The sequence below is a fragment of the Pseudorca crassidens genome, chromosome 2 (genome assembly GCF_039906515.1).
Source record: "Pseudorca crassidens isolate mPseCra1 chromosome 2, mPseCra1.hap1, whole genome shotgun sequence".
NCBI lineage: Eukaryota > Metazoa > Chordata > Mammalia > Artiodactyla > Delphinidae > Pseudorca > Pseudorca crassidens.
Genome location: NC_090297.1, coordinates 230725 through 258320, shown reverse-complemented (window position 1 = coordinate 258320; position 27596 = coordinate 230725). Strand labels below are relative to the sequence as shown.

Below are 27596 nucleotides of genomic sequence, written 5' to 3'. Positions count from 1 at the left end.
ACTGGCAGCGGGCTTCATCCCGGGCGTCCCAGCCAGAGCCGCCAGGACACAGCTGGGGCAGGGCAGAGAGCCTGGCCCACCCCGTCAGGCTTGCAGCCATCGGGGCACCCGGGGGGCGTCTGCTTGGCCCTGGGTGCTGTGTCAGCACAGCCAGGGCTGCGGGGAGGCTCTGCCCTCTGTTCTGGGGGGCGGCTGCCCGGGAACCTCCTGCCTCCAGGCTGACAGCCTTAAGGGGCTGTGGGTCGCCCATGGGGTTCCTGTGGGCGCAAGATGACCCTCGGCTTCCCCGGGGCCCCCTAGAGCCCCTCTTCTCTAATGTCCTGTCCCCTGCCTTGCCTGCAGCCCCCAGCCTCAGCCCTGTCCCATCCCCGGCAGCAAAACTCAACTCTGCATTTCAGCCTGCAGCCCTCTGGTCCCCACACGTGAGATGCTTCCCCTGACTTCCCAGGCCTGTGTGGCCTGGCCCGTTGGGCTCTCAGCCGCCGGAGACCCCTGGGCCTGGGTGCGACTGTCTCAGGCCCCCAAATAGTTGGGGGGGCATCACTGGACTCGTGAGCCCGTGACCCTGATGGGCATCCTGGCCAGAAAGCAGTGGGCAGGGTTGGGGGGCACCCGAGATGGGGGTGGGGCAGCTGGCAGGTGCAGGGCGTCTGGGCCGGGCACCACGCACAGCCGCCTCCCCAGTTTCTCTCCGTCACCCATTCCTCACCCGGACTCCAGGCCCTCACATAAGAAGCCAAGATAAGGCCGATTTGTGGGCTAATCAGTTCGGGCCAAAGCAGGCAGGTGGGGCGCCCGTCGTCCCCCCAGCCCCACTGTGTCAACCGCCACGGGGACCCCTGCCCCGGGAGGTGAGCCCGGCCCGGGGGCCACGCTGCAGCTCGCTGGTCCATTCATCCGCTCACTCAGCGCCGGAGGAGCACCCAGAGCTGTCAGAAGTCAGAGGTCAGCAAGAGGCCGTACCCACTGCAGAGGTGGGAGGTGGCAGCACGGCAGGGCGAGCAGGGCCTGAGGGGGTGACCCGAGGGCAGAGGGCCTGGCAGGGGCCTGGGCGCCGGGCCCCAGTAGGAGCCGGCTTCCAAGGCCAGGCCGACTTTGGGGACCAAGCTCACTGCTGGGTGCTGGAGAGACAGGACCGGAGGAGTCCCCTCATGGCCAGAGGGCCTCACCAAGCCTGTCGGGAGCCCAGAGTGTGTGGGGGGGGTGGGGGGGCCGGGCGCAAGTGCGCCCCCCGAGCCCCGGCTTCAGCCCAGCCTCTGGCCTGTGGGGGACACCAGACTCTACACCCGTGTGGGGACCTCTCCCCACACTGGCCATTTCATGTGCCCCCGGCAGCCCTCAGGGATCTGAAGCTGGTCCTCACTCCACCCCTTGGGGGGCAGGCCTCTCTCCTGCCCCTCTGGCCAAGGACAGCTTCTGTGTCCAGCCCAGGACTCTCAGGTGTCCTGAGGACTCCGGGACCCCACATCTGAGAGCCGCAACTGGACAGGGGCGGTCGCCGTGGGCCTCGTTCTCTGCCCGGTCCGGCAAGTGAGTCCCAGCCCCAGGGTCACGTGCCGGCCGCCGTGCTCCCCTCACGCGTGCACACACCTGCACGCGCATGCAGACACCTGCACACGTGCGCTCGCACACCTAGCCGGGTTGGGTTGGTGAACAGCTCACCCACTCAGGCGAAGCCCACGCTCACACCTGGAGCAGCTGCTCTTCCCTCGTGAATGTGGAGAGCAAGCAGGTGTGTGGGGACCAGGTGGGCCCCAAATGTGCTGAGATCCCGTGCGGTGAGCCCTGGCCACCACCGCAGATGGCATATCCCTCAGGTGTTCCTGTCCCCTTGCCTCTGGGCACTGACTGTCCACTGAGGAGCCCGGAGGTTCCCAGGAGGCCTTGGGAAGGTGTTCTCAGAGAACCGAGGATGCCTCCTGGAGGCAGCATGTGACCGACCCCGAGTCCCATCTCGCACGGACTGGCCCGCCCCTCACAGAGACTCCTCACCCCCTCGTCAAGCCCCTGGCTGAGGCTCCTCCCCCTTCCTGGAGCACACGGGAGCCCCAGCCCCTTCCTAAGCCCAGGTCCCCTCCGCCCCTGCAGCCACCCTACAGCTCAGCCTCCTTGTGGCTGCAGGCCTGGCTGCCCCCCCAGCCCGCTGTGGCTCCTCCTGGGGTCTGGCCCAGGCAGCCTGCTCTGGGCACCCACCTCCTAACGCTGAGGGAGGGTCTTCCTCTTGCTGACCTCTGACTTCTGTTGGCTGTCAGTGCCCCTCCTAGTGCTACTGGGGCTGGGCAGCCTCCGGGGGTCCTGGACTACCCGCTGAGGAGTCAGGGGGCCCCTGCCCGGTGGGTGGGGATGAGGTGGGCCGTCCCCCACCAGGGTGGACCGCTGCTCCCAGCCTCGCCAAGCCCAGCATCCCCTCCCCACAGGCTCGTGACTGGGGTCCCATCTCAGGAGGGCTGGGCCCCAAGTCTAGATCAGGTGTACACTGAGGTGTGCTGCGTACGGCTGCGGGGTGGGGGCAGGGAAGCCACGGGGCGTGGGGGAGAGCCTGCTGTGACCCTGGGGCCAGGATCAGGTGTCAGATGGGGGAGCCCCTGGCTAGGACCCGGGCCCCTCCAGCCCAGCCCTCACCCCCTGCATCCTGCCCTCCAGCCAGGCCTCTGCACAGGCTGGCCCTGTGGTCTGCTGGGACCCCGTACCTACTGGCTGAAACCGCTCCCCGTCCCCCGGGAGACTTCCAGCTCCTCTGGCTGGGTGGGCGCTGCCTTGGAGTCCCTGCCCTACATGTGTAATTGAGGTGTCCCAGCAGACGCTCCCCTGAAACAAGTTCGTGTGGCCAGCCCGGCGCCTGGCCCGCCCTCACCCCTGGCTCAGCCCTTGGGTGCTCCCAGCCCTGACCCCTCACCCCACTCCCTGGACCCAGAGCAGGGAGCTCCCTCCCGGCCCCCAAAGGCTGTAGGTGGGGAGGGATGGGCGGGGGCAGCAGAAGCCCAAGTTCGGGGTGGGCAGCCACACGGATGAGGCAGGTGTTGGGGCGAGCGGCAGGGGCTGCTCGGGGAGCATATCAGTGAGCTGATCGTGAGTGGGGGGCTCCTGGCAGGGACCCTCCGGGGGGCCCACCCAGGAGCTCAGGTGCAGCCACCTGGAACAGGGTTGGTGAGCAGATCTGCTTCCGGAGGGGCTGCTCCGGCATCTCAGGGGCCACGGGGGTAGGGGAGAGGTTTCACCCAGGCATCCAGCCACCTCCCCAGACCTGCCCAGACTACAGAGCCCTACCGACCCCCAGCCCCACCCCAGGCTCCACCCCAGACCTCTCACTTCTGACTCCCCGCCCTCGGCTGACTGCCCAGCCTGCCAGGGACAGGACAGAAGGCCAGCCAATCCCGGAAGCCGGCCGCGCCCCCGGCCAGCATGATCCCAGCAAGTATATAAACACACCTGCTGGGAGCCCACGCCCAGAGAACTCACACCCGCCTCAGACAGCGCTCCACACCTGGAGGAGTGCACACACCCGCCCCCCGGCCCCCCGCCCCCCCCCGGCGGCCCTGGAGAGGAACAGCAGCCAGGCCGGGAGGGGAAGGACCCAGCGCTGCCAGGACGAGTGACCTCGCGGCCGCAGCCTGGCCGTGACAGCCAAGAGGGTCGTGCCTGGGCCCCGCTGACCCCAGCTACCAGGTAAGGCTGGCTCAGCTGGCACTCACCTCTCACCTGTACGGGCTCAGGGTGGGGCACCTCCTCAGAGGGGTGGGGCCTCCGTGCCAAGGAACCGGTTATGTGGGGTGAACTGGCTGGGGGAGGACAGCCTGCAGTACCCCCAGACCCTGCTGAGGCTGCCGCCTGGCCTGTGGCAACTGCTGTCACCAAACGTAATGACGCTTCATGCTGCGATGCCGGGGCACTGGTGACATCACAGTGATGTCACCGTGACTCACGGCGGTCACCGGCAGGAGGCAGCAACCCCTGAGCCTTCGTGACACGTCACTGCGAAGTCATCCCACCATCCCTCCTGGACTGACCAGCAAGTCAGGGTCAGGTCACCCCTGGGGGGCCTCCTGGGCTCCATGGGGTCACGTGGCCAGCGTCTTCCCAAGGCCCTGGCCTCCTCTGTCCGTCGTGAAGGTGAAGAGCGAGTCAGCCCCTTACCCGCCCTCCTCCAAGCAGGAGCCACGTGGCTGTCTGGGAAGGAGACCTGGGCCCCATGAAGGGGCAGCAGGCAAGAGGGAGAACATCCCACTGCCTCCTGATGGCAGCTGTGGCTGGTGTGACGCTCCCAGGTGGCGGGCCGGCCTAGGGAGGATGGCTGGGGCTCATCCAGCACCCCGCCCCCCGCTCCCCTGGCCACAGGCTGAGGGTCACTTCCAGGCCCTGAGGGCCAGCACCAGGCAGCCCTGCAGGTTCAGGCCGTGGCTGGGGGACACACCTCCTCCTCGGGCCACGGCCACCACCCTTGCTCGGGCCCTCCAGTCTCCGGCAGCGCAGCCAGCTCAGGCCGGCTCTAGATCCAGAGTCCCAGCCCTCACCCAGCCAGGCCTGGCACCCACCCTCACACAACTGCCCGCAGATCGGGTGCGTGCCAACTAAATCGGCCGCCCACACTGGGACCTGTGTTCAAACCCACTTCACCTGACCCAGAGCCACACTCCTCCTGTGAGAGCCTGGGCCCCACTGGCTGTCACCCCAGCCTCCGAGCCGCCTCTTCTGCACCGTGGCTGTTCTGTGTCATGTGCCCAGGGCCCACCCTGGCAGAGCCCCGATGTAAATAGTAACTGTTGTGGGCCATCGTCATCATCACCTTTATTTCTGCCCAGTGGCACGTCCAGGTAGGCCAGGGCTGGTGGGAGGGGTCTACAGAGCAGTGGTCCACATGGCCCAGGCAGACTGGGACACCCCAGGATGCTGAGCCCTGACTCAGCAGGTGAGGGGCTGGGGAGCGCAGGGTTACAACTTGAGCAGAAAGACCTTGAGCCAGGGACAGGTGGGACTTGGTGGGGGTGCCTGCAGATGGGCAGTGTCCTTCCCGGAATCTCTGGGTGATGCAAGAGAGGGACGGGGAGACAGCGACAGACAGACCTTGCAGGAAAGGGGCAATCGAGGTCACTCACAGGGGTCTCTGTTTGTCCCACAGCCCAGAACCATGTCATCAGGCCCGCAGGTGTGGCACACGGCCCTGCCGCCTGCCGGCAGGAGCAGCCCCACCGCCACAGTGCCCAGGTCCCGCGGCTCGGCCGGCAGCCCCAGGTCCCCCGGCAGCCCTGGATCAGAGAAGACGGCCTCCCCGCTGGAATGCTCCATCTGCTTCTCGGGCTACGACAACATCTTCAGGACACCCAAGGAGCTCTCCTGCACCCACGTCTTCTGCCTGGAGTGCCTTGCGCGGATGGCAGCCGCCCGGCCCGCAGGCCAGCCGGGTAGCGAGGTCGTGCCCTGCCCGTTCTGCCGGCGGCCCACAGCCGTGCCCATTGCCGGGGCCCCCGCGCTGCACACCAGCCGCCAGCTGCAGGCTCGGATGCCAGCACACCTGCGGCGGGAGGAGCCCGTGTGGCTGGAGGGCACCAAGCTGTGCTGCCGCCCGCCACCCTCTGCGCCTGGCCCTGCGGCGCCCGGCTTTGTGTACGTGGACGTGAGCCCGAGCAAGCCTGCCACGCCCGCAGCACCCGTGCCCACCCCGGGCCCTGCCCGCCGTCCGGGCTGCCTGGCCCGCTGCTGGGCCCGCCGCAGGGACTGGAGGCGCGCGGCACTCATCGCCGTGCTGCTGCTCGCACTCTTCTGCGTGGTGCTCTGGCCCGTGCAGTGCGCGCTCAGGACCGGGAGCCTGCACTGCCTCCCCCGGCCACCCCCTGCCACTGCCCCCGCCGCCGCCACCTTCTCGCTCGGGTCCCTGGCTGACAACTAGGGTTACCGCCCCCACCCCCGGGATCCCAGAGGAGCCCCCTGGGATCTCTGAGGAACCCACACCCGGTTCGGCACACCTGCCCCCGCTCTCTGGGGCTGGCTCCTGTCGGGTGGACAAAATGGTCCCCCGAGCTCCCAGAGATCCCAGATCCCTGTGGGCCCCAGAGGCCGTCCCCCTAACTTCCATCTTGCAGATGGGAAGACCGAGGTCCAGGAGAGAGCTTGGCGAGGCCCCTTCCCCATACACACTGTGAATCGCACGCAAGACCAGCCCCTTGCTGAAAAGGGAGCGGGCTCGCCATCTTTCTTTTATTTTCACATTTCGCCCACAGCTCCTCCCTTCCCCAGGCAGGGCTGGCCCCTTCCCTCGGGTGGCCAGGGGGACAGAGGGCAGCGGCGGGGAGCCCAGCCCACCCTCCTGAACTGTACATTTTTAAATAAACTATTTTGTACTCGCAGTTGGTAAGGGGTCCTCACTCTCTGTGTCCTCTTTCCTGCACCATTAAGCCCCTCCCTCCAGAAAAACCCCCAGTCTGCCCCTTCTGCAAAGACCCTCAATCCAGAGGACACCCCCACTGGACTGCACTCCCAGCAGCACCTAGGGTGGATGGCCGCAGGTTCTAGGGCGTCCGACTGCTGTCCCCTCTGGGCTGTGGATGGGCTGCGGCGATTCTGGACTTGGCTGCCCCCGGGGGCCGTGAGGCTCTCCCAGGGAGATGGAGAGCGCCTGGGGCACCTGAGGCAGGCGGGACTGCTGTGGGGCCTTGGCCTGGTCCAGGGCCCTCCCCCCCAGCCCCCACCACGGTCACACCAGGCCGCCTCCCCCAGAAGTCACGGCCCCACAGTCCCGCCTGGAGCCCTGACTGGAGGGCCGCAGGACCCCGTGGCCCCCGGGAACCGAAGTCCAAGTGTGCACGGAAGAGGGGCTGGTGACAACCAGCGTGTTCTGAAGACCCACAGACCTCAGGCTCCTCCAGCAGACCTTCCCGGGCCGGGCCAGGCCTGGCTGGTGAAGCGAGTGTCGCGAGGGCGGGCGGGAGTCCTGCCAGCCCCCACCCCTCCCCCACCCGGTTCTGCCCTCAGCCCCAGGAATCCTGCACTGCCAGCTTGGCATGGCAGAGAGGCCAGGCCGGTCTGGCTCGCACAGGTCCAGCCTCCTCACCCCTCACCCCAAAGCCCAGGATTTCCTGCTCTTACCAGCTGGGCCTCTGGCTCAGGGACACCCTGGGGAAGCTGGGCCCAGTCGTGGGGACCCACATGCTCTCTTTCTCCAGGCCCCAACAAAGACGCAGAACTGAGAAGAAGGCATTTTACTGAGACCACAAAGCCACAGGGACATCCATGATGGGAGGGTGCAGCCGTGGACCACAGGCCAGTGACATCACACCATCACAAACCAGCCAGGCACACATGGAGCCTTGCCCTCGTCTCCGTGGTCACACGAGCACGTCACATATTCTCTCATTCAACAAACACGTGTCCACTCGTGACAGCAACGTGACGGTCTGGGCTAGGCCTGGACACGGCAGGGACGGAGCCACTGCCCGGCCCACATCCTAGACCACGGCTGTGGGCAGGGCTGAGAAGCAGCTTGGAAGGGGTGGGGAGCATGCAGGACGTAGGGGAGAGGGGCACAAACGCTGGTGACCACGGACTGGCACTCACTTGCTGGTCACTCGTGTTCCACATACAGGCTGACACTCAAACGTGTGGCACACAAAAGGTCACACATCGTCACTGCGCCGTGCAGGTGGTCACTGGTGGCCTCCCACACTGAGACAAACCGCAGCCCTGCAGCCCTGCCTCCCCTCCTCCAGGAGGGGCAGGGACACCGGATCTCCTAACCTTCCCTCACCATTTCTGGACGTGCAGACCTGGTCAGGGAGGGTCTGAGCGGCAGACCCGGGACCCCCGCCCCCCAACCCCGCAACGCTCTGGGCTGGGCGCCGGTCTGCACAATCCTAAACACAGTCCTTTGGAGGAACGCGAGGGCCGGCCTTGCTGGGCTCCCGCCTTCTCGCACGGCTCCAGTCCCAATCGGGGCGCGCGCACTCGGGGCCCTCACGGCCAGAGGCGCAGCAGGTTCTCGTACACGTGGCCGGAGGCCTCCGGGGTGCTGCGGGCGGAGACGGGCTTCGGCTGGGGGCCACCTGCGATCCCGCCCCCTCGCCCCGGGCCCCGCCCCCACGACCGGGCCACGCCCCCGAGGCCTCCCTGCCGGGACTCCGCCCCACCCCCACCCCCGGTCCCTGACGCCCCACTCACGCCGCCGGCGCCCGGGACGGCGCGGTTCCGGGGCTACAGCCGGGGTCGGCGGGCGAGGCGCCCGCCTTCAGGGAGTCGCGCTCCTCGGGCGACTCGCGCTGAGGGGAGGGGCCGCTGGTCACCATGGTGATGCCCCCGCAGGTTCCGCCCCGGCCCGGCCCTGCCCCCACCTGCTCGCGCAGGCGTAGCTGCTCGCCCCGGATGTACCGCTGCAGCGCCAGGTACACGAACTTGTACTGCGCCTCGGTCTGCACCATCCCCGAGCGCTGCCGCCGCACATGCTGGATCGTCTTGGGGACGTCGATGTCGCAGTCCAGCCCTGGGGACGAGCGAGCTCAGGGCGGGGCGGTGAGGCAGGGAGGAGGTGGGAGGGCCAGATGAAATAGGCGGGGCCGGCAACTGCAGGAGGGCGGGGCTAGATGGAAGGGGAGGGGCCGGTACCGGGGCGGGGCTAGATGGGAGGGGGCGGGGCTCGATTGCGGGGCGGGGCCTGCCTGAGGTGGCTCACCCTGCCTGCGAATGACGTCCACCAGGATGTCAATCACAATGATTGTGCCGGTGCGTCCGATGCCGGCGCTGTGGGGACGGACCAGGAGGCCTGTGGCCAGTTGACGGGACAAAGCCGTGGCCCCTTCCCCGGTGGCACCTGTGCCGCTGGCCCCGCCCCGTCCCTGGTCGCACCTGCAGTGCACTACCATGGGTCCGGCCCCCGGCATGCCGCTCTGGGCCCGGTTCACCTCGTCCAGGAAGCCAAGGACGCCGGTGGGCTCGGCCGGGACTCCGTGGTCCGGCCAGCCGAAGTACTGGCAGTGCGCCACTGTGCGCGGTGACTCCTCCTGGGCAGGGCGGGCTGGTGAGCGCCAGCCGGGGGGTCTGGGCGGGTCCCAGGCGCTCCGCGCAGTGTCGAGGCTGACGCTGCTGTGACCCTCGGTGGGGAGGGGCCCAGGGACTGAACCGGGAGGAGGCAGGCTGTGGCGCGGTGGGGTTTGCCAGAAGGAGTGACCAGCGGGGCCCGGACAGAGCAAGAGGGAGTGGGAGGAAAAGATGGGATTCAGGGCTTGGGGGACCCCCCAGATGGCCCCAGGAGGCTCAGGTGCCTGGGGAAAGGAAGAAAGATGGTCTGGGGGAGAGAGCAGCTTTCTGGGAAGTGAATTCGATTTGGGAAAGGCCAAATGCAGAGGCTGGCAGGACCCCCAGGTGCTTAGACAAAGGGAACTGGCCAGGAGGGATCTGTGCCTGGGAAAGGAATGGGCACCACCAGCGTACAAAGGAGGCCGAAGGTGCTGAGACGGCCCAGGGAGGGCTGGAGGGAGAGGTGCATGCGGGTGTGAGGCCGCCCTGGAGCCAGGCAACTGTGGCTGAGAACGTGCCCGACTGGAAACACTGCCCAGCAGAGCCCAGTCCAAGACTGTGCCCACTGGATTGAGGGACGTGCAAGCCACCAGGGCCAGCCCAGGGCCTCCTCACCCCAGCGCAGACCTGGGGACTTCCCGACCACTCTGACCCTGGCCCCACAGGTCTCGTTGCCCTCCAGGCTCACCTGGTCTGCCCGCCACACCTGCAGTTCCCTCACACAATAGCCCTGGGCCTGGTGCTCAGCAACGTTGCACACACGCAGGCGGCCATACGCTTGGCTGCCGTGCAGCTCTGGCCAGTATCGGAAACACTTGTTCTGGGAGGGTGGGGGCATGGCATCAGCCATACTGGAAGACCACCAGCACCCTTGCCCCTCTGCCCCGTGGGACACACACGGGGTCTCTTCAGTGCCCTCCCTGCTCCCCCAGCATCCCTAAGACTGAAGAAGCAAGGCTGGGCCAGCACCAGCACCGGTCCAGTGGGGCATGCGGCAGGCAGAGGGGAGGGACACGAGCCTGAGCCCCTACCCGGCCTCGCTCCACCTCTCTGGTGGTCATGACGATGACACGCGTGTTCTCCTGGTGCACCATGGCCCAGAAGGCAGCTGCTGTAGTTGGCAGACAGCCCTGGGTGGCGATGTACACCTTGCCTGGTCCGTGGCCTGGCTTCTCCTCTGGGTCACTCTGAAAGGAGGTGGGGTCAACTGCCTGCTGTTTCCAGGAATTAAAGTGCCAGAGGACCAATGCAAGTTGATGCAAATGATATGCAAAGTAGCCCAGTGGCTCACACGCAGTCCGCCGAGGGTGGGAGGGTCTTAGGACCAATATTTTGTCCAGCAGGCTCTGAGGACCCCTCTGAGGACCCCTTGTGGACTGCCGCACCCTGAATATCCCCCTGAATATCTATTGTCTTGCCGAGGTCCACAGATCACTTCAGAGCTCCAGGCTCATTATTATGGGGGATGGGGTGACTGGTGTTTGATCCACGCGGGGCCACGCGTGCAGCTGGCCACCCACACCTCATGCACACTCACCCTGATGTAGTTGGCGTTGATGTAGTCGGCTCCAGGCGCGCTGTCCTCCACATCACGCAGGATGACACGGGTGGTATCAACTGGGAAGGGAAGATGCCGCTTAGGTCTCCAGGGCAGAGGGGATGCTCGTGGACCCCACCTGCTTCCTGGCCCGCTGACCCGTGGTGAGCAGAGACAAAGGACGAAGGGGCAAGAGGGGGCATCACACCACTGGTGGGGAATGACCCCTGCCTTCACCCTCCAGGACCCCTCTGCCAGATGGGCCCCTGAATGTGGTGAATGGAGCCCTGGCCCCCCATGTGGCCCCAGGCCCTGGCCTCACAGGGGAGGATGTTCTTGTATCGGTTCTTGGGCTTGTTCTCCAGCCGCTGGCCCTCTTTCCGGGGATACAGGAGCCGGCATTCCTGCTGCTGCAGCATCTGGGGGAAGTGGGGCTTTAGCCCGTGGCCCCAACCCTTCCCGGGAGCCCTCAACACCCACCCACACCCCCTGACCCACACCCCTCTGCTGGCCCTTGCCACAGCCCCAGAGGATGGGAGTTGGGGCGGGGCGGAGCGGGCAGCAGTCCGGCACCTCGAACTCCTCCCAGAAGCCCTGCTTGGCCTTCTCGCTGGCATCCATGGCCTCGTTGAGCTCCCGCACACGGCTCTCAATGCTTGTGGCGCTGATTCTCGTGGTCTTGAGGGGCTGGCAGGGAGAGGCCCGCGTCCAAGCTTAGCAGGGTCCAGCGGACCCCACAGTGCCCCGGCGCCCACACCCTTGCCTTCGGCCACCCGGCGCCAGCCTGGTGTCCTTTTTCCCGGGTGGGGCTGTGCCAGAATCCCTTGCCCCCCCAGGTGGAGAAGTCCACTCAGAGCCCAAGGTTCAGGTGCCCAGGGGCATACCTGCTGGAGGTGCACTACGGTCCCCGACCTCTCCACCAGAGGGTTCTTCCTGTAGCATTCCACCAGATCTCCCAGGGTGTCAAACCTCTCGCCGCCTCCCACATCGTACTTCCCATCTGGCTGTGGGGACGGCAGTGAGCGGCCGGTGGTGCCCCCTCCCCTGGGTCACCCCCCAACCCCGGCCACTGCCTCCTACCTGGAAGTGTATCATGACATGGGTGACGCGTGCCTGGCGGTCCGCCCTGTCCAGCTGCTGTGTGAGCACTGACAGCACGAAGTCCCCAGGTTTGCTCTGACTCTCCCGAACCAGGAAGCTGCCCGGACGCCCCTTCTGCATCAGCAGCTTCTCGGCCTCCTTGCCAGACAGGTGCCCGTGGTACCACCTGGCCCAGAACGGCACAGGTGAGACCAGGGGCCCCAGCCTGTCCAGGTGAGGGACACAGACCCACACGTAGCCTAAGGCTCTGAGACACAGATACCGAGAGAGGCACAGACCCACCCAGACCTCGGGGGCCCAGGCAGCACCCGCACCCAGGCCAGCCTCCGTCAGCCCTGCCCACCTCTCCGACCCTCCTCCGACCCAGAAAGCAGCAGGAGGCAGGACAGGCGGGCCCTGCAGTGCCCCAGGGTGACCACCAGGTGGCAGCCTCGTCCTCAGCAAGGAGGAGCAGGATGGTCTCCCCAGGCCAGCCGCACCCTGCTTCCACGGCAGATGCAGCTGGCTCAGACCTCCGCAGTGCACATGGGGAAACCGAGGCTGGGGGAACCTGCTCTCCCCAAGTCACCAGCCAGGAAGGCAGGGGGCAGGCTGGCTGCAGCCCTCCCACCCCGCACTCACCCCTGTGGCTGGTGCCTGGGACCTGGAAGAAACGAGGCCAGAACCCCAGGGGAGGGGGTGCAGTACGCTCCCTCAGCTTTGCCACAGTTGTGCCCAAGCCTGACCCTGAGTCCTGGGGGCAGAGGACACCCAGAGGCCATGCCCAGCGGCCCCTGCCCCCTCGGTCACTCGCACGCACACCTGAGCAGACACAGAAGCCTGGCTAGATGCAGACCCAGCTGCCTACCGTTCCGACGTGGGGTCCTGGCAGCTCAGCGGGTGCCAGAGCTCCACGGGGGCCCCGCCACGCTCTCGGAGCAGCGCCCCGCGCTGGCCTGTGTAGTGCTGCACCAGCTCGGCCAGCGTCGCGAACTTCTCCCCTCCGTACAGGTCATAGTAGTCGCCTGTGTTCTGGATCTTGACGTGGGTCACCTCGTCGTGGCGCCTGGAAGGGCCGGTGCGCCAGCCGCCGTTGGGGGTTGCTGCTCCCATCACCACCCTCAGCTTCCCGAACAGTGCCTGGGGTTTTCCTGCCCTGAGATCTCGGCCTCTGCTGTCCCCCTGCCACGAACAGCACGGCCAAGGCCAGGCCCCTCCCCTCTGCAGCTCCCCGTGTCCAGCCAGTGTCCGGGCCCCACCCTGGGTGGCGGGCACCCCACCCCCACTGCCCATGGGGCAGCCAAGATCGGGCTTGTCGACCACAGGCCTGACTCTCCCTTGGCCTGGAGGCCGAGGCTGGGGCAGCCTCTCCGGACAGACTCTGCCTCATTCCAGACCACCTGCCCAGGGGCTCCAGAGGATGGGGGACTGGGGCCCCGAGACTGCTTCCCCAGGTGTCCCAGTGTGGCCTGGGAGGCCCAGGAGAGAATGTCTGTGTCTCCAAGGTGAGGGAGGTCCATCCTGAGGGCTAACCTCATCCCGCCTGCTGCCCAGGTTTAGTAGAAAACCCGGAAGGATCTGGAGCCCTTTGGGCAGACCCCTCCCCAGACCCCAGACTGACCCGCCTCACCCAGGGTGGATGGACACGGATCTGGCTGTCCACTCTGCTGGTCGTGACTCCTCCTGCCCATCCTCCCCACACATTGGCCCTTTCAGGGCTCCGGCGAGACCCCCAGTGTGTGGCATCCCCAGGAGATGGGGGCACGATCCCAGCCAATGAGGCCCCTCAGAGGGTGGGAGGGAGGCCCTGCCGAAGCCCACCTCACGGAGCCCTCCCTGAAGGCCTCTCTACGTGGCCCCCTCCTGCCCAGAGGCCACCTGGCCAGGATTGCCAGACTCCCCCCCAAGATCTCGCCCCCAGCAAGGGTCCTCACTGCCCACCCCCTCTGGAAGGACTGGGGAGCCTGATCCACAGCTGTGCCCCCAGCTGAGGGTGTTCCGACCCCTTGAAGTCTTGCGGGACCTCGGGGCCTGTCCACACCCGGCAGCACCACCCACCCACCTGACGGACAGCGTGAAGCCCCCCGGGCGGCTCTTGCTGGGTCTTGCCAGGAAGCTCCCGTGCCGGCCCTTGGACAGGAGCAGCCGCTCCGCCTCAGCCCCGCCGGTGTTGGGATGAAACCACCTGGAACGAGGACAGCAAGTTGGTGACGAGAGAGCCAGGAACACTGGGCAGTCCTGACCACACCCACAATGCCTGCTGGGGCTGCCCTGCGCTCACCACCGTCCTTGAGCCGTGACCACAGGGTCTGGGGTCCGTGGGGAAGGAGGGGGCGTTGGGGGGGACCGGGGACACAGGTGGGCAGACACTGAACCACAGTGGCAGGTGGGGAGGGCAGACCCCCTCCAGAGCCCCCACAAGGACACCAGCAGGAACCTCAGCTCAAGCCCTCGGCCGTCTCTCCCACCGCCCACCGGGCGCCCCAGCTCAGCCGAAGGCACTCGGGACCCCCCACGGCCACCCAGGGCTCCCTTCCTCCCCTTACAGCCCAGCAGCAGACCCTGGTGGCCCACCCCCCCCACCTTCACCGCCCCTCCCGGTCCTGGCCACCACCCTCTCCCGAGGGACCCCAGCATGGCACGCCAGTCACTGGGTCAGCACCCCCGGAACGAGAGCACAGCCCACAGGCCCGTCACCCCCGAGAGCGCCCCCCACCCCGTTGCCGCCTGCCAGTCCCGGCCCCTCACCCCACCAGGCCGTGCGCCTCAGGGCCTCTGCGCCAGCTGTTCTCCGCTCCCGGCCCACATCGAGTGACAGGGGACCCTCTCCCCTCACTCTGCGCCACCTATCCTGCCTTATTTTTCTTCCCAATATTGGCACCTTCTTGACATATGCTACATATTTACTGGCTTGTAGTCTATCTCCTTGATTTTAAGCCCCACAAGGGCAGTGTGTACGGCAGGGTTGAAAACAGAGCCTGGGCATTAACAAACATCCTTGAATTCAGAAGTGAGCGACCTATGAATGGGTGGTGGGTGCTGGGCGAGCCCAGAGAGTCACCATCTGTTCTGCTGGGGGTCCAGGCTGAGAGGGACTCAACCCCACCCCCGCCACTCTGGGACTGACCTTCACAGCCTCCCGCACGAGATGGGGGGACAGGGCAGGGGGACCTCATCAGGACTGCACATGAGCCCACGGCTGAGATCATGACTGCTGTTAACTTTACCCCGGTGGCTTCTGTCTCCGTGTGTCTCCCCCATTAGGGCAGGAATTTCTGGCGCTGGGATTAAATCATACTCGTGCGGTGGCCCCAGAGCGTCTCAGAGCAGGGTCCCTGCACGATCCCCCAGAGGGACACTGTGACACAGTATCTGGCCTTCCATTGGCAACACTGTGTCTCCCAAAGGTCACTGCAGGAAGGGCTTGGGATCTCTGGTTCAGAGGTGTGTCCCTGGTTCACCGTGCAGGTGACACACGGTGTTGGGGGTAGTCCTGCCCCATCCTGCATCCAGTGGGAAACCAGGGCCCCCAACTCCAGCTCTGCTGCCTTGCGACCCCCCCAGGCCCCGCCCAGTTGTTCGCAGTCATAACCCGGGCACAAATGGGGTGGGGCTGCTGTGCCCTGGGCAGACCCTGCCCCGCCCCACAGTTGACCCAGAGATCTTTCTGGAATGGGAATCAGATCACATCTCTTGCGTAAAAGCCGGCCTGCACGCCTCCTCCAGTCCTCCTGCCGCTCCCTTGCCTCTCCAGGGCCCCTTCGTCCCTGCCGTCAGCTCCTTCCTGAAGCCTCCAAGGAGCCACTGTGCTCAGTCTACATCGCGCTGTCTGACGCACAGCCCATGGCAGGTGTGGGGTGTGCAGGTGAATGGATTAAAATTCAGCAGAATCATAATCCCAGTTCCTGGGTCACAGTGGCCACGTTTCACTGCTGAAAGCCACGTGTGGCCACTGGAGGCTGTCGACTGCGGGTGGGAAAGAAATATTTCCACCATCACAGAAAGTTGTGGCCTGTGCTGGTCCACACTGCCCATCTTCGCCTGAGTCACCACAGACCTGTTTCCCTGGGCTCTCAGGGTCTCCCCCGGCCTCCCAGGGTCAGTGGTCAGGCCTCCTTCCAGAAGCACGTACTCCACACGGGAGTTCTCCACACTCCCCTGGTTTCCCACCTCAGCCGGCCTGGGTCCTCTCCCTTCTTCTGACCCCGCGGTGCTGGAGCCCCACCACCTGTGCCCTACACGTGTCTCCATGTCCACGCACTGTCTACATCTCCAGCCCCACCTGGGCTCTGAGCTTCAAGCTCATAGACACAACTCTTTCCAGTATCTCTGTCTGAAAGGTAACAGCATCTCTATCTTAATGTTTGCAAAATTCGAAACTCCTGAGAGGGCCCCGTTCTATGCAGTCCTCGCTCAGTGAAGGGGGTCACCGCCCGCCCATCACTCAGGTCCTTGCCCTCAACTCCCCAGCACTCTCCCAACGCTGTGCCCTCTTATCCTGACTTCCAAACACCCCAGAACCAACCACTTCTCCCACCGCCCTGGGACCAGTGCCCACCGGCTCTTGCCTGGACGGCAGTATCGACTCCAGGTCTCCAGGCCTCATGCTTCACCCTCAGCAGAGCCATGGCAGACAGAGGGGTTCTCAGAAAATGCACATCAGAGCCGTTTAAACCTTGCCAGTGGTCCTGCGTGGCTCTCAGGACGCTCACACACACCTCAAGGACCCCCCACTAGAAAGCCCCTCCCCCTGTTGGCCATGTCTCTGTTCACTGACGTCACTCCGCATCTGGCCGCCTCCAGCCGGCCCTACGGGGCACGGCTCACGCTCCCTCCCTGACCATCCCGCGGCCCCTGCCATCAACGCTGCAGCTGCATCACTGGCCCACCTTCCACGTGTGGCACCTGCAACAGCAGACGGGCACGTACAGGCTTCTGCGTTTACCTGTCTCCCCGTGTCTTCATCACCAGACATGAGCCCCGGGGGAGGACAGGCTCCGTTCTGACCTCCATGGCTCCCCAGGGTCCATGTACTGGTTCAGAGAGGCCCAGAAGCTCAGGTGACCTGCACAGGGCCACCCAGAGCGCCTATCCAGCTCGCCCCGGGGGAAGGAGGGCTACCACCAGCCAGGCGCTTCCTGGGCACTTTCTGGGCCTGGGGTCTCAAGCTCCCTCCCGCGCTGGCTCTAGAGGAGTGGGACCTGGGGGCTATTTGGTCGAGTGGTTCAGCAGATGAAGCTGCCAGGGAAGGCTTCCAGGGGGAGGAGCTGCCACATGATGACCTCCGGGGCCAATCACAGGACAGCAGGCGAGGCCACCAGGAAAAGGGCGAAGGGCTCGTGCCGTCAGAGACGCGGCAGTGTGTGTGGGGGGGACACTGGAACCCAAAGGAAGGCCTCCGACCCCCCCCACCCTGGGGCCACCCACTCTGCTGAACCACATCCTGTGCCCAGATGCCGCCTCCCCCAGTCCCAGCAGCCTCAGACGCCAGTCCAAGATGGGCGATGCCCAGAGTGTGGGACCAGGGGCAGAGTGTGGAGGCCCAGCATCAAAGCCACAGAGCAAGGTGAAGGGTATATTGTTTGTCCTTTCTGGGACTCTCGCTCATACTCTCCGTCCCTCTCTCCTCCCCGAAAGCTGCCCCGGGTCTATTGGGTGGAAATCTCCAGGGGTGGGGTATCCTGAGAGGCCACAGCAGCTCACACCACAGCAGCTGCAACCCCAGGCCAAGGTAGGCCTCACTCCCCCGACCAGGCCTAGCGGTGGAGCCAGGTGTCCGCAGGCTGGCGCAGCCGGCGGCCCCAGGCTGAGGGGCGGGACGAGGTGGGGAGGCTGCAGTCCCGTCTCCAGTCTCCACACCAGGGTCACTTCTGTGCCAAAGGGCTCCCTGCTCGGTGGCAGGTCGGTGACTCAGCTCTGCCCTGGTCCCATGGTCAGGCAGGCCTGGGAGAGGGGCAGGTGAGGTGGGCAGGGCACGCTGGGCTCCCCATGGGTCTAACAGCCTGGGCCTGCCAAGGCCAAGCTGAGCCCAGTCAGTGCCCCGGAGTCCGAGAACAGCCCAGCCTGAACCCACTGGCCACTGTCTGGTCCAGCTTGCTGTGTGGCCTTGGTGTCCCAGCTGTGGATGGTACAGCTCCAACCCTGGGACCCTGGGAGACCCACGAATGGCCTGTCGACACGCTTACACACACGGTACAGGGGCTGGACACACCTGCAGGGAAGACATTGTCATGATGGTGGGAGATACACAGACAAGTGGGGAGGGTCCCAGGCTGGGACTCCAGGGCTGGGGACCCCAGAGCACAGTCAGTGTTCTTCTCCATCTCCTTGCCCCCAGCCCCTCCTGGTCCCAGAGGAACCTCAACCAAGGCCTGTCCTGTCTATGCAGAACCGAACTAACCAGAGACACGCTTTCCTCTCCAATCTGGAACAGAGGGGAGCTCGAGGGTGTTCAGCAGCTCCCCATAGGACCCGGCTCCTTCCCGAGCACCAATATCAACATATCAAGCAGCAGCAGTAGGCAGGACTTGCGCCCAGCCCTGCCCACAGCACCGGAGTCCTGGGGCGAGTGGTGCCGATGACGGTGCCCGTTGACCCACAAACCACAGGGCGAAGGGGAGGCGCCACAGGGTGGGGGCAGGTGTAGGGGGATGGGCTTCGCTTGGGACTTGGTTGGGCCTGCCCAGGCCCGATAGGGGCATGGGCAGGGACCCGGGGGCCAGAGGAGGGACCGTCCAGAAGGCCACCACAGGGCGGGGCAGGGAGGGTTGGCGAGGGCAGGCAGAGCCGCACCGGGGCTTTCCCAGGCTGGCCCAGGGTCACATGCACATGACGCGGACATGACCTTTTCTGAGCACCAGAACTTGCCTGGGGGACAAGAAGGAGTGAGGCCAGTGGAGCCCGAGGGTTGGTTCCAGGCAGAGCCCAAAACATCCTCCTGCCTGAGCTCCAGCTGGATGTTAAACCTGGGAATCGCAGGGCTCTGGGGCTGACAGGTTCCTGGAGACCCAACCCACTTGCACTATTCCCGAGCCTAAGAGGGCCCTCGACCCTGCCGGAGGCCACCGTGCCAGGCTCACCACACCCCTTGTAGGGATTCTGGAGCCCTCACCGCTGACGCACTGCCCTGGCCCCGCAGATCAGATCTTGTCCAGCCCCCTCACTGATCTAGGGAGTCACTCGGGGTCTTAGGGCGACCCTCCCTGTGACCTCCAGCCTCACCAAACCCCAGAGGGGCTGTTCCGGATGTGCCAGGAAGTGGCAACAGGCGTCTCACAACTGTGGCTCGCCAGAGATGTCCACATCCAGCTGGGGTCTGAGCTCACAGGAGTGTGTGCACACCCGGGGAGGGGGGCGGTCTGGTGGAAAGGGCAGGAAAGGCAAGTCCCGTCTTCCCTCTTCATGGAGGCCAGAAGCTGGCTTGACTTGAGCCCCGTCCCGGCTCTCACACACACCCCTGCCAGGGAGCTCACCCCTAAACTTGGTCCTTAGGAGGGTCGGGTCGGGGTGGGGGATGAGCCTGTCAAGGGAGGGCTGATCCTTGCAGGTCAAGGGGCCACAACTAGAGGGGGAGACCAGAGCCTCCAGGATGGCCCCAGTTACAGGACTGGGGAAACGGGGGGCCCCACCAGGTGTAACACATCTCTGGTGGCCCAAAGGGAGCCTGGAACAAAGCAAGGAGTCCAGGGGAGTGAGAGAGGGTCTGTTACTGACCTGACACGTGCTGCCCACTCTAGGCTCCAGCCACTGCCACCCAAGAGCACCATCCATTCCCTAGAGTCAGGGTACCTCTGAACCCCCACCCAGACCCAGCCCCCGATCGGAAAGAGTCCTATCCACCCGCAGGGGTGAGGCTGGGCCTCGATGGCCCGGGACGCGTGGAAGGGGGCAGGTGTCAGAAGGTCGGGCCTGAGCGCCACCGGTCGGGAGCAGGAGACGTCCCGGGGAGCATCTCGCCCGCACCCCCTGTCCCCGCCCATCGGCCGGAACCGCACGTGGTGGGGTCCCGGCTTCTGGCCACCGGGAGGCCGGGCTCACCTGCGCGAGGTCATGTCTGCTGGGCTCAGGGTGCTCCGGCCGCACGGAGGAGGCCCCGCCTACCTCGAGGATCCGCCCACCGGAGCTCCGCCCACCTTAGAGGTCCCGCCCCTCCCGAGCTCCCTTAAAAGGAGCCGCGCCCTCAGGTCTCGCTACGGTACTGGGAGGTTGCACCAGTTCCCCAGGGCGCCGGGCTTCAGGACGAGGGGCTCACGCCACATCACGGGCTCGGAGGGCGAAGGCGCCAGGCGGCCCTGGTCCGAGAGGCGCGTTAAGTGATTAATTATGTGTCCTGTTCCTCTGGGTGCTTTCCTTCCAAGAACCTTTCGAGCTCCGCCTCCGTCCTGGGGGAGGAGGGGCTGCACTCCCCGCACCCTGGGTGGAGGGGCTCGGAGCTAGAGAAGCGGGTGGAACAGGTCCCACCGGCCCCGCGTCCCGGAGGGGGACCACAGAGGGGCGGAGGTGGGAGCCCACGTGATAACCAGCTCTTCCCTCTTAGCCGTCCTAGCTTGGGCTGCCGGCTCCCCTTCTCCCCACCTCTGCCACCCGCCTAGTCGCCACACTTCCTAAGTGATGCTGACACCCCCTTGACCTCAGGGCCTTTGCTCCTGCTACAAGTGCCCCCACCAGGCCGGCTTTCCCTAGGGCCCGCTGGCCAATCGCCTGGGCTCCTAACCTGGGGATCCCGTTAGGACTGTCAGGGCCTGCCCAGCGCCACGCCGCCCCCCCCCCCCCCCGCCCACCTTTCCAGGAGTGGTACAGCACCAGCTTGGAACCTTCTGCTGCTCGCAAGCCCTGATCCCAAATCACCACCACCAGTGCCGAGCGCAGGCTGGAGTGCCCCTCGCCCTCCTTGGCTTTTCCCCTTCCTCACCGTCCTGGCAACCTGGAGGGTCCTGCACCCTCAGCACTGGTTGCCCCGAGAGCCCCTCCTTCTGGAAGCATCAGCTCCCAGAGCACCCTCTCCTGGTCCCCCCACCGTGGGGGTCTCTTCTCCCCTCACTCAGCCGAGCCCACCCTCCCTCACGTGCCCGGCCTCAGCCCAGCTTCCCCTCTGCTTGGTAGCCCACGGCCTCCTGGACTCCACTCAGGCGGCCTCAGCCCCTCAACCCAGCCACTCCAGACGCAGCAGGGGGCCTGCCCAGGTGCCCCTGCTCCTCAGTCAGTGCCTCCCCCTCCCTGTGTCCAGCCCACACCGGCCCACCAGGGTCCCCTTCCCTCAGGCCTCACCTCCGCCCCATCCTGGCTCCCCCAGAGGCCCTCCTTGCCCTTAGTACCGCCAGCCCGCTCTCCTCGCAGCCCCTCTTCCCATCCTGTGCTCACAGACACCCGGACGTAGGCTGATACATGTGCAGACGCATACACACATGCACACGTGGCGGGGGCTGCAGCCTGCCCGCAAGGCCCGCCATCCCTAAGGAGGCGACCTGGGGTGCAGGCCTCACGGGCCCACCCGGCCAGCCCCTTGCACAACAGTGTGCGCACTCGCCGCTCAGGGTCTCCTCGCCAAAAGCAGCCCCCACCCCAGCACAGGACCCCCTCCTCCATCCAGAGCCACCTAAGAGAGCCTGAAGCCTGCATGCCACCATGAAGCTCAGCGAGGAGCTCCCGGGACAGGAACTGGCCGGGTGGGCGAGCGCAGGGCCAGGCGGGGTTGAGCGCTGTGGTGTTGGTGTGGACAGACGCAAGCACCTCTTGCAAGTGTTCAGACTTTATTTCACGGTGATTGACACAAACACAAATTGGAGTTAGTAACAGGACTTCTGAGGCTCCTGCAGCCTCTGAGCCTGACAGCCTGGCTGGGCTGGGGGAGGGGCTGGGGGAGGGGCTGCCACCCCCCGCCAGGACAGGTGAGGGCGGCCGGGGGGACGGGACCAGATGAGACCTAACATTGCAGTTTAAGGCGTCTCTGGCTTTGCAGCCGTCTCTGCCACCCCGCACCTGCCCCTTGGTGTTGCCTAGACGCCCAGCCCGCCCCCGGTCACTCCTGGATAAGGACAACCCCTCCTCACACCACAACTGGACAGCTTTGCTGTGCGGCGTCCTCAGCTGCCCTCGGGCCAGGACAGGAAAGACAACAGCCCTGCCACCCCAGCTGTCAAATAAAATCAGTACATAAAGACTCTGCGGTTGGTGGCCAGGCCTGGACGTGCATCCTCAGGAGGGGATGCTGGCCCCCCCCGGCAGGCAGGCAGTGACGTCCACCACATCACAAGTGGCCCCACGCCCTCTCAGGGCTCCTCGTGGGGCCTTGGGGGGAGGAGGGGGGACACAGCCATGTCCAGGGTGGCTGGGTGGATGGGCAGGGCCAGCTGCGGGCCAGGGTGCCCTGAACAGGCCTGTGCCCGGCCTCTGCTCTCCAGTGCCCTGGGACAGGTGGACTCAGCTGGAGGGAGGGGCACAGCATGGCGTCAACAGTGACATTGTTTCACAGGACTGGCACAGGAGGCCTGGGCTCGGCGGGCCCTGGTGAGGCTGGTCCCGCCCAGCATAGGCAGGGAGGAGGGGCGGCTCAGATGGGAACCCAGAGAGGCCCCGTGGGGCTTGCACAGAGGAAGGGCACCCTAAACCCTACAGTGCCTACCTGCTCTGGGGACACAGGCCTTGCCAGATGGAACATGGGCAATGTATGTATGCGGGGCCTCTGACAGGCTGGGGAACACAGGGGCCAGCACGAGTGGATACTTGGGGAAGGCACAGCCTGAGAGGCCAGGACACGGTGTCCCAAGGCAGAGGGGCACGTCCCAAGGCTGCTGAGTGCGCCAAGCCCTCCATGTGCAGCATTCCTCCCCCAACCCCTTGGAGTCCCTTGGCACCAAGTCTGTCTCTGCAGCGCGCCTGCCTGGACGGGAGGGAGGCCGGGCCAGCAGTCCCTCCGGCTGACACATAGGCAAGAAAATCATATCAAAAAAGCAACAAGTTTACAAAAATAGAAAATAATTACAGCAGGGTGGGTCGTGGCTGCATTGTGGCTCACGGGGCAGGACAGGGCCGAAGGTCCGGCTTGGTGACGGCATCCTCCAGCAGGTTCAGCGGGCGCCGACCCACCACCACGTCCCGCAGGCAGCCCACGAAGCCCGTGCCGTAGGCCTTGGGCAGGGCCTGGCCCACAGGCAGCTTCTCTAGGCCACCTGCAGGAAGACAGAGGAAAGGTCACCGGGCTCAGTGACAGGCAGGCCGGACACTGGCGGGCAGAGGGCCCCACTGCATCTGAATGACCAGGTGAGTTACCTGCAGCCCGCCAGTGCCCGGGGGTGACCAGGGGATCAGCAGACGAGCTCCAGCCTCCTGGCCCCACACCACCCAGGGCACAGCAGGGGCTAAGACAGGAGGGGAGAGGGCCCCACCCCAGCCAGCCCATCTGCTGTCCTGGATAGCACTGACACGGGTGCCACTCTTCGTTGTCAGCTCCAGGGGATGGGACCTGTCCCTCAGAGACCCTTCGCTGTCCCTCCCCTGGCTTCCCCCCCACCAATCACTCACCCAACCACAGGGCTCCATCTGTGTCCAGCTGCGTGGCACCCAGTGGGGAGGAACCAGTCACAGGGGCCTCATTGCCCACCTGAAGGGAGCCTTCCCTCTGTTCCCTGGGGGCGTGGTGGGTGGGGTGAGGCCATCAGGTGGCTCCAGGTCCTGGTCCCTCCATCCCTTTCGCCCCAACACCACACCCTGGGGACCGTCACCAAGTGTCACCCCTGGGGGCCAGGATGGAGTGGCACTGACCCCAGGAGAGCACGAGATGGCCAAGGGCAGGGGGACCTCCTGTGGGTCAAGCTTTGCTGGAGGGGACGGCCAAGGCTCAGACCAGAGGGACATGTCCCCAGCCGGCGTCTGGGTAGAGCGGGGAAACCCCTTTCAGATCAGGGGTTCCCTGGCCATCACTCCTTCTCCTGTACCCTCTCATCCCTCCTCCCGCGCTGGCAGTGACCTCAGGTCGGGCCACCAGCCCTCCTCGCCCTCCTCCCCCTAACAAACTCCTACCCTAGCCACGAGTGGCCAGGCATGCCCTGGCCGGGCAAGTCCAGGCAGCGCCCGCTGCTATTCTCGGTGGCCCCAGGCTCCCTGCTGACCTGTGTGCCCTGACCCGCAACCAGCGGTTGGTGCTGACTGGTACGGTGGAGCGCAGCACCATGGGCTGGGAGCCCAGGTCGTAAGCCAGTTGCAGGCGCCCGTCCACGATGGCCAGTGCGATGTAGTCGGCCCGCTCTGTGGCTTTGCCACTCCACAGCACCAACCCCTGCGTGGCCTCGGTGCGCAGGCTCAGCTCAAAGTAGTTGCTCTGTAGCGCCTTCTCGCTGGTGGGCAGAGGGCTGGTCAGGACCTCTTGGGAGGGTGGTGGGGACGGGGTAGGGGTGGTAGGAAGGTGAGGGGCATGACTGCAGAGGCCATGAGGGCTAGTGGTGCCACCGGGGCAGCTGGATGGGCAGCTGGTGGACACCACCAGTGGGACAGATGGGCCGAGAGATGGATGGTGGGAGGTGGGGCCAGACGGGCAATCAGAGGAGTGAGGTGGACAGACACAGGGACAGCTCGGCAGAGAGATGCTCAGAGAGATGGGAAGGCAACAGGCAGACGGCAGGGGCCAGGGGCCGCTGCTCACCTGGGAAGGGCCCTGGAATCCGGAGTTTCAGGGCTTAGATGCAGGAAGAGAGGGAGGCAGGTGAGCAGGGGCACAGACAGGCTGTAGTGTGGGGTGGGGCGGGACCCAGCAGCAGCCCCTCCCCACACCCCGTCTCCACCAGTGGAAGGCAGGCGGAGCAAGCATCCACGGAAGACACACAGGACCCTGGGGTGTCGGCTCCACCCACCACAGAGCCCTGGCCATGACACATGCAACACACATGGGCAGACACAGAGCTGGTAGGCACGGCCCAGGCCAGGTGCAGAGGAAACAGCTGGGGCACGGGCGACACGGAACGAAGACCGAGGGCCCCTGGTCGGGAGAGACCCCCGGATGGCCCCCCATACACGTGGGGTGTGCGCACACATGGGAGCACATGGACTCGTGTGCACACTGAGACACACGTGCTCGTGTATGCACACAGACACGTGGGCACGAATGTGCACGTTTGCAAGTGTGCGCACGCGCGCACGCTGTGCCGGTGCCACGCGGCGAGGGGAGTAGTTGCAGGGGGCATTCCACGCATCTGGGAAGGGGCGGCTCCCCACTTTCAAGCGGGGAAACGGAGCCCCGGCAGCACCAAGAGCTCCCCCGAAGCCCCGTCCTCCTCCACTGGGGATGGAAAGTTCTGCCCTCGCCCACCCTTGGGATGTGCTGCCCGGTGGGTGGGGAGCAGAGGATGGTGACAGTGAGGGTGGAGGCGGAGCTACTTACGCTGGGATCTCATTGGTCAGTTCGCTTGGAATCAAAGAGACAGAGACAGTGAGAAGGAAGGAGGGTGGAGGAGGGGCGGAGGTGGGCACAGAGCCGGGGGCCCGGAGTGGAGGGTCCCGCAGCTAGCCCTGTGCAGCTGTGCAGACAGGACCAGAGAGCGGAGGGCGGAGGGGCGCCTGGCTCCGGAGGGCACACTACCTCTCCGCCACGGCGTTGAGGTACTCGATGTAGGTCCGTCCGTCAAAGGCCAGTGTGTCCAAGTCCCCGGCCGACTTCTCAATCAGGCCTGAGAGACAGCGGGGTGAGTGCGGTCTCGGGCAGGCTCCCCCCGCCCCGTCCAGCCTTGGCCCTGTGCCAGAAGCGCTCACCCTTCTCGCAGTGCAGCCCTGAGAAGCCCCCAGGACACAGGCACTCGTAGGAGGCCTCCCGAGGGAGACAGGAGGCCCCGTTGAGGCAAGGGTGACCCCCGGCCTGGGTACAAGGGTGGTCTGCAAAGGACGAGACACCCACCGCCCGCACCACGTGCTCCCGGGTCAGCAGCTGGCGGCCGTTCAGGGAGACCTGGGGACGGGAGCGAGAGCCTCTGTCCAGCCTGCCCGGGCGGCCCCCATCCCAGGAGGACAGAAGCCCCTCTGGGATGGGCCCTTCCTCGAGACTGTGCCAGGGCGCCGCCCCCGCCCCACGCACCAGCTGGATAGCACCATCCAGGCCAGAGGACACGGCGGCTGCCCGGGCCAGCTTGCTGAAGTCAGGGGCCCCCCCCACGTAGAGCGGCTCCTTCAGGTTGAGGACGGTGTGCGGCACCTGGGGGGAGGTGCAGCGGGCTGAGGGGTGTGGAGCCCACCCACCGGGCAGGAACAGCTAGAGCCCCAGACCAGGGCCCGCCCGCGGTGATGACCCACCCCGCGCCCTCCAGCCTGCTGGAAGCAGCGTTCATCACAGACACGGCCACACGGGCTTAGTGGGGGCGGAGCTACGCTAGGGGCGGAGGCGGCAGAAGAGGAAGGAGGCAGGATGAGAGGAGACGGTACCTTGCGGGATTTCTGGCATCCGAAGAGCGGAGAGCGGAGAGCGAGCGGGGTGGGGTTGCAGAGCGAGGGCCAGGGAGCAGTGAGAGCAGAGAGGAGACACAGACAGAGGCCCAGGGCAGAGGAGAGAAAACAGTCCAGTGAGCTCAGGCTATGGGGCGGGGCCGCGCGCCTCCCGGGAGGGGGAGGGCGGCGGCGAGCAGGGGGGCAGCCCTGGAGACACTCGCTCAGCTCACCGGGGACTCCCCCAGCACACGGGGCCCATCGTTGACCCGCATGGCTCCTTTGCGTCCGTTTCGCTCCAGAGAGACCCTGGTCCAGGCGCCCAGGGCCACTGGCTCCTTGCTCCTGGAGGGGGGGGGGGTGGGGCGCCGTGAGCGCACTGGGGTTCTGCCGGCCTGCCCGGCAGGGGCCTGAGGCCAGCCCCCTGCACCCCGCGCGGCCCACCTGATGACCGCTGCCCCCTTGCCCAAGTCGTAGCGGAACTCCAGGACACGGTCGTGAAGTGCCAGCGACACGAAGTCGCCCTTGCCGTCTGTCTTCTGTCCGTTGTAGAGGAGCAGGCCGCTGGGACCCCGGGCCAGGAACACCACCTCCAGCGCCATCTTCTCCCTGGGGTCACATGAGGGCAGGCAGGGGTGTCTCGATGCCCCCTCACCCCATGGCTGGATGGGGTTGGGGGCCGCTTCCCCTCATCGACCCCTCTGCCCAACTGACCCCAGGTCCCGCTCAAAGGTGTGCAGGCCTTTCAGCTCCAGGTAGGAGAAGCTGCTGAAGTCGGCCAGGAAAGGCTGGCTATTCTCGCGCTCTGAGACTGCGAGGACAGGAGACGATCACACAGGGTGCCGGGCCCTGACCCCAGAGCCCCAGAGCCCCCACCGCCCTCCCTGCCCTGAGCACCGCTGTCCCCACCTGTCTGGCAGAGGCTGCCCTCCCGGCCCCGAGGGCACTCGCACTTGGCCTCGCCCTGGGGCAGCACGCGGCAGGGGGCTGCCCCATGGCAGGGGTTCGGCTGACAAGGGTCCTTCTCGTCAGCACAGGTCGGGCCTGGAGGGAGGCAGGTTGGGGTCCCGGGAGGCCTGAGTCCCAAGCACAGACACACAAGTCCCCCCAGCACCCGGCCCAGGGCCCGCCCTCACCAAAGCGGCCGGGTAGGCACCGACAGTGGAACATGCCGGCCTCCAGGGCCTGGCACGGGGCCCCGCCGAGGCAGGGGTTAGGCACACAGGGGTGGTCCCCGCACTCGCCCACTCCAGAGCTTCGGGTCGCAGACCCCTGCCAGTCACTCAGCTCCAGCTGCTGGTTGTTGACGTCCAGCAAGCGGATGCAGCCCCTAAGCCCGACACCGACAGAGGTCCGCTCGAGCACCCTGCCACCGAGATGAGAGGGTCAGGGGCCACAGGCCAGAGACCAGAGCTGTCTGTCCTCTCTCACAACCAGCTGTGCCACTGGCGTCCCTCAGTCAGCCGGGGTCGTGAGTCAGGGCTGCTACCCGTCCCCGACCCCTCTTTTGGTCCTCACAGGATGGACAGTCAACCCACAGAATCAGGAGGCGGGTTGGGCTGAGTCAAGGGTCGGG

The 27596-nt window shown here is 66.1% G+C and overlaps 2 protein-coding genes across 19 annotated transcripts in view; both read right to left on the bottom strand.

Moving 5' to 3' along the window:
* Window positions 1-4770: 4770 nt before the first annotated feature.
* On the bottom strand, window positions 4771-19680 carry LOC137212790 (tyrosine-protein phosphatase non-receptor type 11-like). 6 transcript variants are annotated; one of them, XM_067716669.1, is made up of 17 exons: window positions 19655-19680; window positions 13680-13802; window positions 12486-12683; window positions 11618-11804; window positions 11422-11541; window positions 11111-11224; window positions 10860-10956; window positions 10538-10617; window positions 10032-10187; window positions 9689-9820; window positions 8830-8984; window positions 8657-8724; window positions 8319-8467; window positions 8149-8246; window positions 7081-7177; window positions 6482-6619; window positions 5374-5509 (listed from the first exon to the last, which is right to left on the bottom strand). In XM_067716669.1, exons 1-16 carry the CDS (start codon window positions 19666-19668, stop codon window positions 6482-6484), a joined length of 1926 nt encoding a protein of 641 aa, XP_067572770.1. In that variant the 5' UTR covers window positions 19669-19680; the 3' UTR covers window positions 5374-5509. The 6 variants fall into 6 exon arrangements, 4 of the variants coding, with proteins under 4 accessions (XP_067572750.1, XP_067572760.1, XP_067572770.1 ...); XM_067716649.1 differs by lacking the exons at window positions 6482-6619; window positions 7081-7177 and having other exon boundaries at window positions 4771-5509; window positions 8657-8984; XR_010937625.1 differs by lacking the exons at window positions 6482-6619; window positions 7081-7177 and having other exon boundaries at window positions 5397-5509; window positions 8356-8467; window positions 8657-8984.
* A 1669-nt stretch (window positions 19681-21349) lies between these two features.
* Window positions 21350-27596, bottom strand: part of AGRN (agrin) — a 32565-nt gene continuing 26318 nt past the window's right edge. For 5 of the 13 annotated variants that reach the window (XM_067716496.1, XM_067716472.1, XM_067716519.1 and 2 more), the window contains 14 exons: window positions 27157-27386; window positions 26930-27064; window positions 26735-26831; window positions 26465-26629; window positions 26254-26365; window positions 26021-26032; window positions 25677-25793; window positions 25358-25550; window positions 25188-25275; window positions 24990-25013; window positions 24255-24287; window positions 23725-23949; window positions 23138-23241; window positions 21350-22785 (listed from right to left, as the gene is read on the bottom strand). In XM_067716496.1, coding sequence (XP_067572597.1) covers window positions 22628-22785; window positions 23138-23241; window positions 23725-23949; window positions 24255-24287; window positions 24990-25013; window positions 25188-25275; window positions 25358-25550; window positions 25677-25793; window positions 26021-26032; window positions 26254-26365; window positions 26465-26629; window positions 26735-26831; window positions 26930-27064; window positions 27157-27386 — 1693 coding nt within the window. In that variant the 3' untranslated portion in view covers window positions 21350-22627. Of the gene's footprint in view, window positions 22786-23137; window positions 23324-23724; window positions 23950-24254; window positions 24288-24989; window positions 25014-25187; window positions 25276-25357; window positions 25551-25676; window positions 25794-26020; window positions 26033-26253; window positions 26366-26464; window positions 26630-26734; window positions 26832-26929; window positions 27065-27156; window positions 27387-27596 lie in introns of all 13 variants that reach the window. The other 8 variants (XM_067716477.1, XM_067716536.1, XM_067716507.1 and 5 more) reach the window with 5 other exon arrangements.

Coding starts and splice junctions, on each gene's coding strand:
- LOC137212790 (XM_067716649.1), bottom strand. Junction 11,542..11,617: donor ATGTCATGATACACTTCCAG/GTAGGAGGCAGT, acceptor CCGTCCCCACAG/CCAGATGGGAAGTACGATGT. Junction 8,247..8,318: donor AGCTACGCCTGCGCGAGCAG/GTGGGGGCAGGG, acceptor CCCTCCCCTCAG/CGCGAGTCGCCCGAGGAGCG.